The 18674-nt window shown below is 43.3% G+C and overlaps 1 protein-coding gene across 4 annotated transcripts in view; it reads left to right on the top strand.

Annotated features, from left to right (window-relative positions):
* EVA1A (eva-1 homolog A, regulator of programmed cell death) overlaps positions 1-18674 on the top strand; it is a 212358-nt gene that overhangs the window by 90428 nt on the left and 103256 nt on the right. For all 4 annotated transcript variants that reach the window (XM_075049018.1, XM_075049017.1, XM_075049016.1 and 1 more), the window contains exon 5: positions 14876-15019. In XM_075049018.1, the coding sequence (XP_074905119.1) occupies positions 14876-15019 (144 nt within the window). The remainder of the gene's footprint in view (positions 1-14875; positions 15020-18674) is intronic.

Below are 18674 nucleotides of genomic sequence, written 5' to 3'. Positions count from 1 at the left end.
TGCCAGCGGAACGAACAGGACAGACCTCTAGTGATGCGGGAAAGGGAAGGTGAGTTGGCTGTGGTTATCACTCCTCTCTTGGCCTCACAGGAGAAACCGGTGTAGGATCCATCTACAACCCAAATCAGTGAAAAGCATATTCACACCATGCTTCCCCACAGCATGCTGCAAGAAATAATAGTCCTGCCTACATTTACAGCACCGAAGCCAGGGTGTTGTGCTCCCAGCTGCCACTAGCAATCGTGGGAGCAGCTCGCGGAGTCCCCCAACCTGCTCCAGGAACTGTACTCCTGCCACGGGCCTGCCTAGCCCAGCAGGCAACTCTGTTCCTTCAGGAGCAGGTGAAAACATCACGGCTTATAAATCAAAGCTTTCTCTAGCTAGAGAACATTTCCCTGCATGTTTCCACAGCCCTGCAATACAGGGAGGGCTGCTCTGTGACAGCCTTTGATCCCAGACATTCGCAACGAGCTGATCTTACAAATATGACCGTATGACTCAGACTTCTCAGCAGCATCCAGTTCCCGTAAGGCAGAACCCAGCTATGTTCTGCACATGGAAGATTTATTCTGTTTGAATTTCACAGGACTGATGATTTGTGTCAAGTCTGAGCATTGGCAAAAGGCTTTTTCCTGGGAAGTAGGTCCAGGACAAGTTTGCAGTGATTATTTTTATCCAGGCAGCATGAGTTACTTGATGAGTGAAGAACTCATACTTGCCCCAAAGCTGGGGATGGGTATCTTTTCTTCCTCTCCTAATGAAAAACAGTTCAGAAAATTTTATTCCATTTTTTTCTGTGAACAAAATGCACATTTGGGTTGAATTTAGAAATCTACAGCTTATACAGATGAGGCTTTTAAAGAACTGAGGTCTAAGATGAGGAGGAGGGTGGCCTAATGGAACATTCTATAGATTTCTGACTCTGCCATAAGGTAAGGGAACAAATAATTTAATTTGTGTTGTTTCTGCCTTGAAAAACAAGACCTTGTACTCTGCAGGAGTGTTGAGGAGATAAAGTCCACTAATGGCGAGTTTCTTGGATTCCGCAGAGACATGAGGTACATTAGGTGCTCAGGTGGAGGGATCTGAAGTATCATGACATTGCAGCCCTTTAACACCTACATAATCCAGCCATCGTTGTGCTGCTCCTGGGTGATGTAAAAATCCCTAGGTCAGACTTCACACACTATGCCATGCCAGATGCATGCTTTCTCTCTGCCTGATGTCTATACGAATGTGCTTAGCATCTGTGAAGGGAAAGTTATTGTGAAGAACTCCATCCTATCCCTGTCATGTTAAAGAGGAAACCTGCCAGGATCCTCTTTTAACTGGAAACATGCTGAAACTTGTGTCTCTGACCGTAATGGGAAACCCCTGCAAATAGCTAGACCCCTCCTTGAATGCCTTGGGAACTCTGAAAAGCTCCTAAAGGAATTTGACCTTATTTGTAACTCTCTTAATAAAGTCTCCACTTTGCTGCCAGTGTGTGGAGAGAGAATACACAGAGCACAGGGAGGTCTCTGGGGAAAGGGTTATTCACAAGCAACAAGCCATTAATATCCTTCAACCCAGTGAGCCCTTTGCCCCTTTATCGTGCTGTTTACAGCTGTCTCTGCCTGCATCTCTGAGTGACTTGCTTATACCAAGAGAAGCCAATTTAAAAAAATGGCCTTTCCCTACTTGTATCTGAGTGCAAGGTAATGATCTAATTAGGAGACTAAGGAGGAAGAACTTGGATGTAAAACAATTACCCTTTTCATCATTTAGTGGAGCGATATCCTTGATCATATTCAGGGCACCTGACATGTTCACATATACTTTTTTATGGTAGCTACTGCCCTGAACCATAGAGAGTGAGGGCGACATGTTCAGCTGACCTCTAACACCAGGATCCAAGTCTCCTTCTCAAGGATCCTGCCTCTCTCCATCACCTATACAACCAGCCTACAGCAATTTAACTCCTCAGCCTGGGTAGAAGGAATCTGGTCTTGGTTTTGGAGTCGGCGCAAGACTGTGGGAACTCTGGCTCCAAAGCCTAGCTTTGGGCTGTGGTGTGTGGGTTAAGCTGAGTAGTCTGCTGAGAAGTAAAATGTCCTTGTCACTTAACATACAAGTTCTCTCCTGTGCCTCTGTAAGGGGAAAATGGATGTGTTTACAAAGCCCTGAGGAAACGCAGATGGTCAGTGGCACTCTCTAACTCATTGGATCTGATAACGAAAGAGCAGAGAAATGAGTTCAGCAAAGGAGCCTGTGCTTTAGGTGCTCATTCCCTGGCATTTTTCATTTTAATGCAGTGGCAGAAGGTGATCCAACCCACTTTGTTTTGATTTCCTCCTCTTAATGCAGATGTATGTATGACTCGAACCAGAGCCTTCACAGTCCCTCATATAAATATTTATTATACCATATAAATAATGGACCCTTCTAGGTTTTTTATCTGTGATCAGATCTAGCATGTGAATAAGCATGAAATACATGCAGTAAAAAAATTCCGTGGTACATGTTACTGTTCCTGCCAACACAAGAGCTGGTTTTAAGAGACTGCTGCCCCTCCAGCCGTGCATTTCTGGCTCTTCTGCTTCACTATCCGTGACCATTTTCCATCCTATGTTTCCATCAGTACAAGTTTATGGCTGTGCTCTAATCTTGGTCTTAAATGAAATACGTAAAAATAAAAGGCCTCCAAAGTGTGGAGCTGGAGCGGTGAGGGGTAGTAACCTCTGGCACTGATGGGGGAAGCCGTGGGGGACCAGGGTGGCAGGAGGAGACGGGGTATCCACTGAAATCTGTGCTGATCAGATAATGCCACGTAGCACGGCCGTCCTTTAGGAGATCTGAGTGCTTGTGGCTGAAACGCTCTCGTGCTATGTCCTGATTTCACCATATGGGAGATGACAGCCTTTAAAGTAGCTGTCAGGCTGGGTTGGTGGGATGCGCAGCAGACCTGGGAAGGAGTCAGAGCACGTCTTTCCTCTATAATGTGCACACCAGGCTTCCAGAGCACCCCTGCCCGTAGGTGTGACTCCATGTACGTTTCATTTACGTTCAGTGCAGGAACTACTTTATTATGTGTATAGCTCATGATTAAGAACATGTTTTTAGAGGCCAATCTCTTTGTATGTAATAAACCCCACAAATATCCAAGTTTGAAGGCTAAATAAATATCAGTTGGTGTTTAATTCACATATAATACCTTATTAAATTTAAATTGAAATGAAACTCCCAATTAGAACACTACGTTAGTGGGACAAAGCCTGCTTTCAGAAAGTTGTTTTTCAATTTTAGATACTTTGCGTGTTTCACTTTTTGTCTCAAAACACCAGGAGGTAATTAAAATCACTTTACAGCTGTTTCTAGAAAACTCAAACTATTGTTGGATTCCATAGAGTCATAAAAAATGATTTATATGAAGTCATTTTTATATGCACACAATTGCTATTTTTTTAAAAAAATGAAAAAATCCATTCAAGTTTGCTTCTGGGCAAGATCTGTCTCAAAGCCAAGGTTCAACTTGGTTTTAAAAAAGTTGTTTACAGTGGAGTATGACCCCATGCAGTGGTTGTAAATAAAAATTCTGAAAGTAGTAATTTAAATAGCACTAATAGGCTCTGTGATGATATTGGTATGATATTTGGGGACGTAAAGGGGGTATTTGTATCTGTAGTATCAACTTCTTTTAGTAGCTGATCTTATAAAAGATGCCTATTGCCCCACTATTTGTTAAAAGCAAATCCAGAATATAATCCTAATACTAAAAGGGCAGAATTTAAGAGATTTAAATCTATAGGATCTCAACTTATTTCCGTGGAGTTACTGTGAATGAAAACCAGTGTAACTTGTTCAGAACTGATAAAGTTCCTCTTAAAATAATTTGGATGTCACTCAAGAATAGTACAAAATTACCACAATGGTGAATGCTGAGCCCGAGAAACAAAGGTAATGTGAAACCTGTGAGGTTGCAAGCACGCCGTGCTTTATTTTAGGAACCAAGGGCAAGAAGTGACTTGCAGATTGTGTCAGCTGAGTGGCCTCCTAAAAAAAGTGGGCCAGTCCCACAGCTTCCAAGGTTCAGACCTTGCTTCAGCCTAGGTGTAGGCACTTGCTGAACTATACCCATGTTCAGGAAAATTCTTTTGCTGGGCTGTAATGAATAGGAAGGACACATGCACTCAGGGACTTCACAAAGCAGTAGATACACTGAATGCACCATCCCTATCTTCTAGTGAGTGAAGCTAAAGCTGTTAGCTGCTTTGCTTTTTATCTCGAATGCCTTACAGCCTACAATCAACTCTTCTCTGCTGCAAATTAAATACAAATTTTACTGTCATTGCCAGACCAAAACTGCTCTGTTCTCTGACACTTCTTGGAGCCAAGTTTGAAGTTGTCCTCAGATTCTCACTTTAGCCCCCAAACCTGCAAAATGTTACTAATTTACTCAACTTCACACACTCTGAATCAGTCTCTGCAAAACTGGAGCCTCATATGTTTTATGAGAGTTCTGGTTCCAGATACAGAGGTGATAAGATGATTTGAGTTCACATTAATAAACTGAGTGTTTCTGAATGTAACAATAGCATTTGTAATTAAACCTTGATTGCAATTGATCCTTCAGTTGCAGTCTCTAGATGTGATGAGTTTCTTTTAAGATAATTTTCTCTTTTCTGGCCTACTGCTGAAGTTTCTGAAGTTTTATGAAGTGCGTGAGTGATTTTTCACTCTCTTTCATTAAAATGTAGTTTTTAATGTAATGCTGGCCTTCTTTGCACATCTTTCTAATGTTTGGATGTAGATTTCTTTTTTAACCAGCTGTTTTCATTGACATTGTGCAAGACATAGATGCTATGTCCAGCTGCACCAACACGAAGTTCCCCCCTGCTATTTGTAATAATGATGATAATTTATATCAGAAACCGAGCTCGACATGATACCAAAGTACCTGACACTGCCAAAGCAAAAGCCAAATAGAAAGTCCCTCAAACATAAAACCTCACAGAAGAAGAAACAGCATGCTGGGACTGATGCTGTTGTGGAGGAGGTAGACTCTTCTTGGCCTCAACATTGACCCGTGAGATGTTGGAACATCTCTCTGACTCTGTTCTCACAGCATCAGATAGTGCTCTTACCACAGCCAGGGAGCAGGGACCTGGGAAACCAGAGCTAATGTGTGGGCCAAAGCCACAGTGATACTTCCCCACCAGTCCTGACTGCAAACCCTTTTCCACAGCCCAGTGGCTTGTCAAGCAAAAAATCTCCTGAGCCCATGCTTACAGCTTCTAAGTGCTTTAACAGTCTCTTCTAATGAATTAATTTCTTTAATTTCCCTACTTGAAGAGGGTTTTCTTGTGCTTGGAACAGATAGACTGTGCAGGTTTTCTGAAGCTCGTTCTGTTCTGACTTCCAAATCATCAGCCTTTTAATTGTTTTGGGTCTCTGCTCCTGAGCTGTCCTCTTTACACATCTACTTCTGCATCTTTTCTTGTTTAAGGGTGGTCTTTTATTTTCATTGGTTGGTCTTCACATTGGTTGGTCTTAAGGGCTGAGTATCTGTAGTTTGGTTTTCTCCCTTTTGTCTTCCACAGTCCCTGTGGTTCTAAACCCAGCTTACTTCTTGTGTCCTCTATAGAGGCTTGTGTGCCATGGCAAGGAAGAGAAACCCAGTCTATTTCTGTTGCTCCCATCTGAAACCATGTGACAGCGCTACGCTGATGAAGAAATTACCTCCTCAGGGTGCTTACTGTAGAGAGAAAGTGGACAAAGCCCATCTTTATTAACTGTCTGTCTTCTGCACTGGCTTTTAAAAAGACTATGAAACTTAATGCATGTGGGCTAAGCTGAAAATGCCTGGGATTTGATATACTGCACGTGATGCAGACTGGCTCATCAATACTCTATGAAGACATCCTTCCCAGGCTGCTAGGATGGCTAATTTTGGTTAATGTAGCAGCTGAAGCAGAGGCTTAGACACCTCCAGCAGCTGTCACTTTATGAAGGAGCTGAACTTTTTATCAACCACAGCTAATGGAGCATCTTTAAAATAAATGAGAAACTGTCCAAGAGCACAAGAACTTCCTTCCCTCCTGTTTATGACAGAGATTCTCTTGCAGAATGAGACAGTTCTGAGTCACTCCTAGGTAAAATGTGAAGGAATTTAGGCAGCTGCCTCACCTGCAAGGTTGGAGTTACTTTCTTCCTGCTTATGTCCTTTTTGCCATTCCATCGAAGTTTGCTTTCTCTTTTGGCAAATGTGTAGATAACCACAGCGCTGATTCAGGCATCTGTCAGCTTTCTTTACAGGAACTAAATTTCTCTCCTCTTAGTTAATTGATTCCCATGTCTTTCATCTTTCATTCTGTCCTCCCTGCTTCATAGCTCTCAGCAAGTAACGTTTCCTGTTTCATTCTCTAGCAAGAAATTGTGCTGCATGTTTTGGAGAAAAATCTTGTCCTCTGCTTGGGAGAAGTTTCCTCCTGCAGCTGTCAATTGTTAGTAAATTACTTCCCTCAAGGGAATATTTACCTTAGGTTGTTCCTTTCACCTGCTCCTCAAAAGATAGATAGCAAGGAAAGCTAGGGTTCTGCTGACTGTTTTAATTTGAGAAGTAGGTCTGCTCCTGATGCCTTTACACTGAGCCAAAGTGTGCCATAGAATTAATCTCTTGATCAGGTACCACCAGTCCTGTTCCTGTTCCTCATCACTTACCTCACATTCACTGCTGGAAACGGTATTTTAGGCAGTGATTCTCTTTCTGAAGCTTTTAATTACAGCCAATCATTTGGTCCTTTTGATACTTCAAGGTCTTATACTTTGTTGGTTGAAAAAATAGAATGAGTGCTCCAATTTTTTTTGCTAAATTCATGGACTCAGAGTGCATCCTCTGATGAGTGGGTGGAATTTTCTTCTTGGGTTCTATTTTTTTTTTTTTTTTTTAAGTGCACATATGTTGATATTGGGGTGTGCTCCATGCCCTGCTGCCTTTCCAGATCCACAGACAGCCTATGGAAAACCACTACGTGACAGCCTTACAGCATGCTAACGTATTCACAAGTTCAGGTGTACCTGGTCCTGCTTGGTCTGGACAGCCTGCCTCATCTGTACAGGAACCTGCCTTTGCAGGCTCAACATGGATGTGGCAGGCGAGTCTGATCATGGGGTTAACAGATGCACGGATGTTCTTGAGCATCTGACATATGCCCAACTTCACTGTGGGATTAGTCACCCATCTCAAAACTAGGTGTCTAAATCTGTTTATGGATCCATCTGTGATGACTGCTGCCTTGGAAGAGGCTCCAGTCTCCACCAGAGCATCTAACAGTTACTGTAATGCAAAAATTAAACTGTTTGGAAACATTCTTTCAAACCCAGATAGGTTTTGCAATCAAAAGCAGCAATGTATGGCTTGGATTTCAGACTTGGATGTGTCACCCTTATTGGAGAAAAACAAGTAACAGTGAGTAACCAAAGTAACGGATGTGATTAACAGGCATTGGCTCCAATTTCTTTTTTCACCAGGAAGAGGTAATAAAGAAATAGTCATGCTGGGAAGCAGCCTTAAACTGACTAAACCCCATTCACTGTGGTGAGCTTGATGATATGGACATTACATCACTGAGACTGATTCCAGTTTTAAAGCCAATGCTGGCTGCAAGCTGCAGCTGGTAAAATCTTCCAGTGTGGCTTTGTTGCCATCTGATTTGGGTTTTTACCCTGTCAGAGGTTGGGCTGGTAAAGATAGTAGATCAGGGAGTATTATCATACTAAATGCAACTGGTACGATGAATTACCTACTGAGGGCTTAGGCTAAGAGTTGTGAAATGAAAGTGGCCAGCAGTCTGCACTTGTGGAGTGATCCTGCGAAAGGGAATTCACCTTGTACCAGAAGCAACACTGGAGGGATGTGCAAATGCTAGAAAGTGGGGCCAGGAGTAAAGAGGATAAAGAGAACTGATCCCAGGCTCCCCTAAACCCAAACTGTAGTTTAAAATACTATATTCCAAAAGCACAGCTGATATCTTTAATCACTTTCACATGTGGAAGTTTCACCATAGCCAGGGTTTGTATTTGCTCTTCAGCAGTGTACTGAAGCAATCCAAGACTAATGAAAGCTGAGGGTAACTCTGGCCCAACCTGTGTAAGTGGGCTCTCTTATCATCTATGAGGTCTTAAAGCAGTTTTTATTGCTCTGCTGGGGCATTTGAGCTTTGCGGGCTTTAAAAGGTTCTTTGCAGGGGCCTGGCTCTGCTTAGTAGTACTTACCTCAGACTTACCGATATGGTGTTGGCATTTGTGAGTGTCCTTTCTATATCCCTGACACATGGGATCACGTGTTTGTCACTGATGTCAGGATAGTATTTCATATAACATCCGCAGTTTGCATTTAGCAAGCAGACAAGCAGCAAAAAAAAGGAGATGTTGCCCAAATGAGCATGCCATCTGGTGCAATAGGGGTGTCACATCTAGTCTCCCACTTCTGAAGACCTGGAAAATGTGAATTTGGCCAGCTGAAGGGGACCATAGCCCAACTCTGCTCTACCACATTGCTGGGCTTGGCTTCCCTGCATCTTTTTGAGAGGCTAACTGCATGATTTATGGATAAGGGAGCCTCTGTTTTCTTGCCTCTCTGAGCTCTGGGAATGGGCACCTGGAAGTGAAGACTTCTAGCCTGGAATCACCTCCTGAAGAGGTACTAATATACTTGGAGATCTTGCTTCAATCCAGCTCCCTAAGGACTTGTTTACATTTGGAAGTTAAATTACCTACATGCACTTCATAACAGCCAACAGGAGTGATGCTGAGTGTTTTTATACTCCTGAGACACGGGGGTGAAAGAAAATACCATGTTGTCATTTCTAGAGCTCTGAATGACATGGTGGTGACTGTGATTTATGAGTGTGCTGTAGCCTCATCTGTCACTCGGGCTTCTCTCAGATATATTATTGACATCTTCAGTGCTAGTTAGTGTGGGAATAAAGATGCTTGAATATGACATTTTGGCATCCAGCTAAATGACCTCCTTATCACAAATCCCTTGAAGTGTATAAGGGAGATGGTCCCATTTGGAGGTTTTGATCACTGCTTTTACATTTTTCAGTTCAGTGTCTTATGGGGAGGATGAACACGATGACAAATCAAAAAAGATCTCCCCAAAAAGAGGGGAGACCAAGCTAATTTCAGTATCAGTGTAGTCCTCCCTCAAAGTACTGCTGGCTGTTTGCCCTGGCATTTATGGGAATGCACAAGGCATTTGTGCTTAGAAATTGTGAGGAGGGAAAAATGGGGAAAATTCCCTGTTGTGACCAAAGGGAAGTCTTTGAAGTGAATACTTTGTCAAATTTTGTCCATAGAGTCCATTTCTTTTTTTCAGGGCTGGAACAATATGATTGACTCCAAAAGAATGTCTCAGACCTTACCATGGGGAAAATGAGAAGAGTATTTAGATTTACCATGTGGGAGCCTGGTGTTGTCAGTAGAGTTTCACTGGGTCTTGTAACATGGGTACCTCAGATGACTTTCTGCCACTCCTGCATTCACCAGATTTTGGTGCTCATTAGAGTTTGGAGGTCAGTGGCAACAGAAAAGACTTGCCTAAATTGTGGCTGTTTGTTTGCTACAAGAGCCAAGGAAATGGAGTGCTACGAGAAGCCTTCACAACACTATGTTGAAGTCAAACTGGCAGCCACTTAAAAGCAGTCAGAAATCAATATTGCTTAACATCTTTAGTAATGACCTGAATAATGGGATGGAGTTTGTAGGTGGTACCAAACAGACAGGACAGTTGTTACAGCAGGAGGTAGGGACCTTGAGGAACTTCAGTGAGCTGGAGAAATCTCATGAAACCTTCTAAAGTTCAACAAAGGCGAGTGCAAAGTTCTGCACCTGAATAACCCTCTGCAACAGCACAGGCTAGGGACCAGCTGGCTAGAAAGCAGCTCTGCAGAAAAAGGACCAATGGGTCTCGGGGGACAAGAAGTTGAACGTGAGTCAGTGGTGTGCTCTTGTGGCAATAGTGGCTAAGTGGATACTGGGCTTTATTAGTAAGAATATTGTAAGCACATCCACGAGAGGGTTTATTCACTGTATTTGGCATTCCACTTAACTGGAGTACTGGAGTGTCCAGTTTGGGGCTCCCCAGATAAAGAGTTATGTTGGAAAAACTGGAGCAAGTCCAGTGAACTGGAGGGCCTGGAGCACACAGCATGTAGGGAAATGCTGAGGAACCCGGGTTTGTTCAGTCTCCAGAAGAGAAAGCTCAGGGTGGGATCTTATTGCTGTTTTCTACTACCTAATAGGTGGCTCTACAGAAGACTGTTCTTGGAAACACACTGGAAAAAAACAAGCAAACACCAAAAGCAATGAACACAAGTTGCAGCAATGGAAATCTGATTAGATACAAGGAAAAAATTCTTCACCTGGAAAGTGGTTTAACCCTGGAACAGGTGCCCAAGGAGTTTGGGGAATATTTATCTGAGGAGATTTTTCAAAACTTGCCTGGGCAAATTCCTGAGCAACCTGATGTAACATCAAAGCTGGCTGTGCCTTGAGCAGGAGGTTGGACTGGATAGGCTCCAGATATTGCTTTCAACTAAATTATTGTATGGTTTATGTGCTGTAGTGTCAATAGATGACTTTTTTCCTGGATATATTTTCAATATTAAGGTTTGCAAAAAGTCCATGTAAAAGAGGCTTTAAAAATATCAGTGCCTTAATTTCTATGCTAGGGAATTTCATCCCCATCTGTAATTGAAGCATATTGAGTCTCTTCTGCTTTTCTGCTCATTTTGACTCGTGCAGGTTGAGCTGGAGCAGCCTGGCAATTGGAGAGTTGAGGATTTCACTACTGCTATTTGTGAATATGGAAGCTTGGTCTGTGCCCAAAGAACCTGAGTATCTAGGGCTACATGCTGGTAAACTAGCAGGGCCTGGGCAGAGATACTGGAAATAGATCTTCTGTACTGTGAAACTGTAGCATGGCCCATGGCATGGTTTGTCGCCTGGGCCCAGCTAACACTCTCCTAGGCAGTCCAGAAGATGGTTTGAGGTTGGTTATAGGACAGGTACTGGGTATCACCACTCTGTTTTGGAGGGTAAGAGTGTTTAGCAGCATGGATGTGGATTGTTCCACCACAGTTGGCCTCCAGGACAGGGAATGGGCCAGGGTAGGTTTTCATTTACCAGGAACGTGTAGCCTAGGGATTGCAGTGTTAGGACCTGCTCTGGCAGATGGAGCTACATAGAAGAGGCTCTTATAACTCAAGCTACATCTGCATTTGTAGTGGGGCTGGTCAAGGGGCTAGAGCGGGGTCCCGCAGATGCCCATGGGCAGTATTGCATGTTGTTTTCAGTGGGTAGCATGGGCAAGGCTGTCCTCTCTTGGGGAAAAAAAATGCAGCTACTACCTGATAAAGGTAGCATTGGGATTGTGCTCACCTACTATGTATACATCAGCTACTCTGTACCGAATACAGTGAGAAAGAGCCTGCTGCCTGGCCCTGTGGCTGGCTGACCTCATGTCCATGCCACTAAATCCTCTACCACGTACTTCTGCTTCTCTGCTTTCCATCCAAAATATCTGGGGGGGCTTCTGCAAATTGACAACTGGGATGAGCCCTGTTATATCTCAGACTGTATTACCTGTTTGTGGTAATGCTAGTTGGCAAAATCATTCTAAGGAACAGGGTAGCACTTAAACAAGGGGGATAATGGTGTGTCTGTGTCCAGATTTGAGCCCTCTTTGGTTTCCTAGTGCAGATGATGCTGCTGAGGTCAGTACAGATGGAGACTATAGCCTGCTCACAGCTGCATGGGAGGAAGGAGGTCATCAATACCGAGACGTGACTGGTGGTGCCTAGAAAAGCTGGTGATGTTACTGTGAGGGTACATGACAGATAAAACTCCTAGAAGTGTTTTCGATGTACTGAATCTACAGATCTGGCACCTGAAGAGTCAGTCTCAGTCCAGTTTGTTAAGGTGGAGAGCAGAGTCTTGTTTGTTACAGCTCATTCCTACAAGAGGAGCATCCCAAAGGCTGACCATCTCTGATGGCAACCTATGCAAAAGATTTGTCATGCCTCTCACAGGACCGGTGACGGGTAATTCCCCACCCTCCCACGGAGGTAGTGTGCTCCTGTGCCGGGGGGTGAAGCCTCTGTGCAGACAGCTGTGGGATGCTGTCTGTTTTGCATCAGAACAATAACAAATTAAAAGAATAGTTGCCCTCCATGAAATCCTGTGCAGTGCTTAGATTTGATGAGTTTCTCTAACTGGACATTTGACAAAAAGACAATAAAGCAGGATTGCTGAATGCCAGATGTTTCCACTGGAACCCCTGACACTCGTTGGATCAAAAATCCCCTAAGGAAGTTTGGGTGGTTCAGTATGAAAATGCTCACATGGGGCCCTGTTCTTTTGTCATTTACAGCATGTGAAGTAAAATGCTGCCTTTGATTTGAGAAAAAAGAGATGTTGCCCTCTAAGCTTAGTTTTCTGTGGCTTTCCCCTGTCTCTCGTGGCTTTTGTTGTTGTGCTGGTTCTAACATTCAATACCTTTTGGGGTTCATTTTCCCTTTCCCTGCCTTCTGATTAGTGACCAAAAGGGGTTTTTATTCCTTTCTCTGTAGCTTTCCTGTTGCTTTTAGCAACAGCTTAATGTTGAAGAAATGTCTTCTTGCCAGCTTCCCCTTGCACTTGGCCCTGGCTGGACAGTGAAAGCAAACTACTAGTCTAGCACCTAAAAGTCTGAGAGATCGTCTGTGGAAATCATTTTCGCCTTAGCTGAGAAAACAGGCGCAAATCATCTGATAGGAAATAATACTTGGGAAAATATTTACTTTTGGAGCTTTCCATACACTGAATTCCTGATATGACAAACATTTCTGCTTGCATGGAATAAACATGCTTAACAGAACACTTCTACTTAGATGGTACATGGTAACATTACAACTTTTTGACCTCATAGTAACCTCATTAGACTTAGAAATACAGATCTTCTAGGAGCAGACAGGGACACTGATCACCTCTGTCTGCAGAAGGAGGCCAGAGATGGTGGCTGGAGACAACTCTCTTGGACATAAACAAGGCTCAAAAAGCCAACCCAATCTCCTTATCTCTTCCCCTCAAAAGGAAACAAGCTGTATTGGGTTTGCATGGCAAGGTTTTGGTAGCAGGGGGCTGCAGGGGTGGCTTCTGTGAGAAGCTGCTAGAAGCTTCCCCCATGTCCAGCAGAGCCAATGCCAGCCGGCTACAAGTCGGACCCGCTGCTGGCCAAGGCTGAGCCCATCAGTGACGGTGGTAGTGCCTCTGGGATAATGTATTTAAGAAGGGGAAAAAACCTGCACAACAAACTGCAGTCAGCGAGAGGAGTGAGAATATGTGAGAGAAACAACCCTGCAGACCCCCAGGTCAGTGCAGAAGGAAGGGGAGGAGATGCTCCAGGCGCCGGAGCAGAGATTCCCCTGCAGCCCGTGGGGAAGACCATGGTGAGGCAGGCTGTCCCCCTGCAGCCCAGGGAGGTCCACGGGGGAGCAGGCTCCTGGCAGGACTTGTGACCCCGCAGGGGACCCACGTTGGAGCAGTCTGTGACTGAAGGACTGCAGCCCGTGGAAGGGATCCATGCCAGAGCAATTTGTGAAGAACTGCAGCCTGTGGGAAGGACTCACACCGGAGAAGTTCATGGAGGACTGTCTCCCATGGGAGGGACACCACAGTGGAGCAGGGGACGAGTGAGGAGTCCTCCCCCTGAGGAGGAAGGAGCGGCAGAGACACTGTGTAATGAACTGACCCCGACCTCCATTCCTCGTCCCACTGCGCTGCTGGAGGGGAGGAGGTAGAGAAAACTGGGAGTAAAGTTAAGCCTGGGAAGAAGGGAGGGGTGGGGGAAAGGTATTTTAAGATTTGGTTTTATTTCTCATTATCCTACTCTGATTTGATTGGTAATAAATTAAATTAATTTTTTCCCCAAGTTGAGTCTATTTTACCTGTGACGGTAATTGGTGAGTGATCTCTCCCTGCCCTTATCTCAACTCACGAGCCTTTCATTATATTTTCTCTCCCCTGTCCAGCTGAGGAGGTGAGTGATAGAGTGGCTTTGGTGGGCACCTGGCGTCCAGCCACAGTCAACCCACCACACAAGCAAAACCTGGAAAAAATCAATACACCCAAATCAAATCAGTTTTACCCTTCCCTCAAAAAGATCACAATGTTCATCTCCCTTACACATGTGAGGTGGGAATTTGCTAATAACATTGCATGTTACTGTTATCAATTGCATTATCAGACAGCTAAATAAAACCACAGGAATTCCATATTAATATTATAACTGTTGTATTAATGTATTTTCTGTTCCTATGACAGTCTCTTAGTTTATGGGGAAGTTTGTAGTGTTTCCGGAGAAATACATTGGAGTGAGACTCCAAAGGTCTGAGTCTTTTTCTATGCTCTGCACTGATCTGCTGTTGTTAGTCTTTTTAATTTTCTATGACTCTGTTTCTCCATCTCTTAAAATGAAGATACTGATACCTGTCTTAGAGTCCTTTCAGACCCTTGTAGAATAAATGCCAGGTGAGAAGGAATTATTTTTATTACAGATAGTCTTTTCCCTTTAAAAACAAGCCATCTTTTATTTGGAACCTTCTTTCTATGGATGTATAGATGTTTCTGATTCATCACTGTTCTTTTTGGTAATTTCCTTTCATCAATTTACAATTTATTAGAGGTGTTTAATAGTCAGATACACCTTCCCATGTAAACAAAAAGATTTTTAAATATTCATGGAAAGCTCATATATATGTGCTCTCACAGTCTGCATCTCGTGATTTTTTTTAGGCAATTTCTGATGTGAATGGACAAATATTCACAACTAGGTATCCTTTTTCCCTTTTAGAGTGTCAGTCAGCTACCGCTCTCCAACTCATGATCAAGCGCTGTCATGGGAAAAGAAGCTGCAGCATATATGCTAGCACCTATGAATTTGGAGATCCTTGTTACCCAGGCATCCGAAAGCATCTCAATGTCATCTACACCTGTGGTGAGCCATGAAATTCTCTTACTTTAACTCTCATTGGGGTATGTGTTTGATGAACAGTGATGTGTGAAGAACGACAAGACTTGTAATAGTACATAAAAAGTTGTTGAACTTCCAGTTGGTTTGTAGTGATTCTTTATGATGATTTGTACTTGGTCAACAAGGGAAAGCTCTGTGTATCACTTGAGTGATTTAATTCTGTCTCTTTATCTACTCAATGGCTTGATAGAAAAAGCAGAAAACATGGAAGTGATGTTTTGTTAACCCAGTCAACACTGCCTCTGGAAGGCAGGAAAATCTGGCAGTGGAATCAATCCTCTCAGTGGATGTGTAACATCCTGAATGTTAGCCTCCTGCTGTTTCATTTGACTGCAGCAAAGTTGTGGTTATCAGTAGGATCCCTATTACTTTGTTCTGTATTCCATTTTGTAGAGTAGAATGAGACAGTCACCAATCCATACTCATCCACAGCATTAGTAGAAAATCACTCCCAAAATCTTCAGGTGAACATTGCAACATTTTCCTAACAAAATACTGTTACTTGAAAAAAAAAAAAACCAGGTGGAGCTCTCAGTTGGGAGCTGAAGTCATAGTGTTGAGCAGACACTACTCCTACTTGACTAGTCATCTTATTTTGCAACAGAGAAAAAATTGCTCCTGTCTGAGCTCCGTGGTACGAAAGCAACATCAAGTCTGTCTTATTCTAGTGATGACATTTTGGTCATTTGTAGCTGATATATTTGAAAATATTTGCTTCAGGGTTTTGCTTATGTAGTTGTTGCTAGGACCAGCTCAGACTCTCTCTCTCTGTGCCTTTCTACATCCACCTGGAAGAGGAAATTCTGGTGCTATTTTGAATCTGCTGAGCAGATGGTGGAGCATGTAGTAGAGGAGGTGCTGGCTGTGTCCTCAGACAACAGTGGGTCCGTGGGCCAATCTCTGTGTGTAACTGCAGCATGCTGAATCTGATAGATAGTGTTTGAGATGGAGTCACTGTAGTGTTTTGTATAGTTGCTATAGCATGGCGGATGTACAGCACCTTGAAGAGCATAGAGACTGATGCAGGAGCATCAGGCTCTGAGCTCCTGTCTGGCTGTTGTTTCATTTGGCAGGAGTGGCAGGAAGGTTGAATTATTTTTTTTTCTCTTGGCTTCCTGTTTTTTGTTTGCAGTGATGTAGCAAGAAGTAGCAAGGCTATCTATGCAAAGCCCTGTGAATTTTCTAGCCAGGAAGGTGATATTTTTATATCAGTTTTCTCGTAAAGAGACTGGAGAGAAGTTTATCCTCATGGGGATTTGACAGAAATGAAGGCAATGCAGCAAAACAGGAGCTCCATAACCCAAAAATCCAAGGACAAACCAAACAGAGCTCCATGATGTATTTCCAAGAGGATATCTCCTTCACAGGCCTCCACAGCCTTATTCTGGCATTGTGGTCCTGGTCTCAAAGTCCACTACAAAAGGCATTAATGGTCTCTTAATCTGACCTTAACTTTCCTAGTCATAGCCTAACTGCATTGGGAAATGAGTCACGCTTGAGAGCACAAAATGGCATGTTTTGCTTTTTAGTGGGTGAAATCTGCCTCATTCTTTGAAGGTGGCCATGGCTCTTTTTCAAAACCATGATCTCAGACATGTCTCTGAGCTGGATTTTGTGATCATTAGACACATATTTCTCCCCTCAAATGGCAAAATCCTTCAAAATGTGAAAACCAAATAAACAAGAAGTCAAATTCCAATCCCATATACTTGTGCTGGACAGAAGTAAATCCTGGCATTCTTTTAAAAGAAATGATAAAACCAAGCAATTTGATATTCTTATGATTTAGAGAACAATTGCAGTGTAGAAAACCTCCTGTTGGATATTTCTTTCCAGGTTTCCATAAAGCTGCACGTGTTATTGCTCCTGGTGTGGTGTTGTCCTACTTTCACAAAACCTATGGGAGTGAAGGGGGACAGGCTTTGATTGACAAAAGTGACTGCACTTTCCTGTGACCTGTATCTAGATACATATCCCTGTTTGCCACCTCTTGCAGTTGGAAACCCTTGATCCCTGGCGCGCAGCATGCGGCTTTGCTGCTGTTCACTGGGGAGCAGTGAAAGATGCAGGGTGACCCTGGCATAGCTTGGGAAATGCGATGGGTGTACAAAATGGGTTTCTCTGAGCATCACTTCAGCCTTTCTTGTTGCTGCTTCAAGCAGGTGAACTCTCTGAGATCAAGCAGTGCAGTCAGTCTGCTCTTCTCTGTCGCTCCCCGGCTGCCAGGTTACGGCAGAAACGTCCTGCCATGGTTGAGCGGTTTGGGCTATGTCACTGTGAGAAAAACTGCAATGTGTCCTTGGCCAGTGTTACCGACCCACTGTGCTGCTTTGGAAGAGATGGTGAGAGCAAACATACTGATGGATGTGGCAGTGTGGGTGGGAGGGCCTTCATGAAGACATTTTACGTGTGAGAAACTTCGGTAATTACGGGGACAGGGCAGCTGAACACTGCCCTTGGTGCTAAAGCATCAGGAGGGTTGGAAAGAGAAAGATATCTTCTGATAGCAATTAATGAAAAAAAAATCTGTTGAGGGAGTAACGTATGAGGTGACAAAAGATAGTATTAACTGAAAGCTCACGTGCTGTTAGCAGAAATCATGGCACTTTTGCTGAGGTAGACTTTGTGACAAGCATTAATGCTGGTGTTGGCTGCGTAGACCAATGACTAGTGAAGAGCTAGTGAGGTGACTTATCTCTCAGTGCTGGCAGAATAACATCTGCAAGCACCTCTCAGGTCAGAACTTACAGACTGTTCTTCTCTGGCTTGACAGCAGGAGCTGAACCCTATCCTGGATTTCCAAGAGGTAAATGGATGAGGCAACAGCTTTGCGTTCTTTAAGCCATGTCCAAATTTCTTGAAGGTCCATTCCTTCAGCCTCCATGTTTTATTAGACATGAGAATTCCTGCAAGACATACACAATTGTGTTGATGAATCTGGTTTTAAGTAAAGGTGTCATCTAACTTTTTGCCCAGCTGTATTTTTTTGAATCGTTGTCATTACCCCAGCCAGTGGAGTGTCTCAAGTCAGTAGTTCTCCATATCATATTATATCCCTTTGACTCTTGTATTAAACACATATTGCCATCACTTTGCTGAGAAGGAAATACTACAAGTTAATGTGTATGTACAAGATGATTGAAACAAGCAAGTAAGCGGCAGCCCAGCACGATAGCGATCTCTCGTGTGCATTAGGGTCCCATTAGCCCAGCCAAGGAAACAGATGAAAAATCCTCCAATGTGAAAACATTCCAAACCTGAACCTTGGCAGAAGCTGAAATACTAAATTTTGGCCCAAAGCCAGATTTAATTAATGGGATGGTGTGGAAGGTGGGATTTTCCAGTATGTGAGTCCCATTACTTAATTAATAAATACATTAATTATTTTTTAAAAAGGAAAAGTTAAGTTAATTCTGGGAAAGCATATAACACATGGTGAGGTTGCTTTCTGAGTGTGGCAGCTGTAACTAGAGGGAGATATAAACATTTTAGATCTGCCTTTTCTTTAAAATACCCTAAAAGTCTTAGCGAGTAATAGCAAATAAAGGAGTATTAATGCAACTGAGAAAAATAGTGCAATAAAGGCTTAATAGAAGTCTTTCTCTTTTCTTTCTCTTCT

Source organism: Buteo buteo, chromosome 17 (genome assembly GCF_964188355.1).
Source record: "Buteo buteo chromosome 17, bButBut1.hap1.1, whole genome shotgun sequence".
In the NCBI taxonomy this organism is placed as follows: Eukaryota; Metazoa; Chordata; class Aves; order Accipitriformes; family Accipitridae; genus Buteo; species Buteo buteo.
Note: the sequence above shows the minus strand (reverse complement) of the source record. Positions and strands in the feature narration are given on the sequence as shown.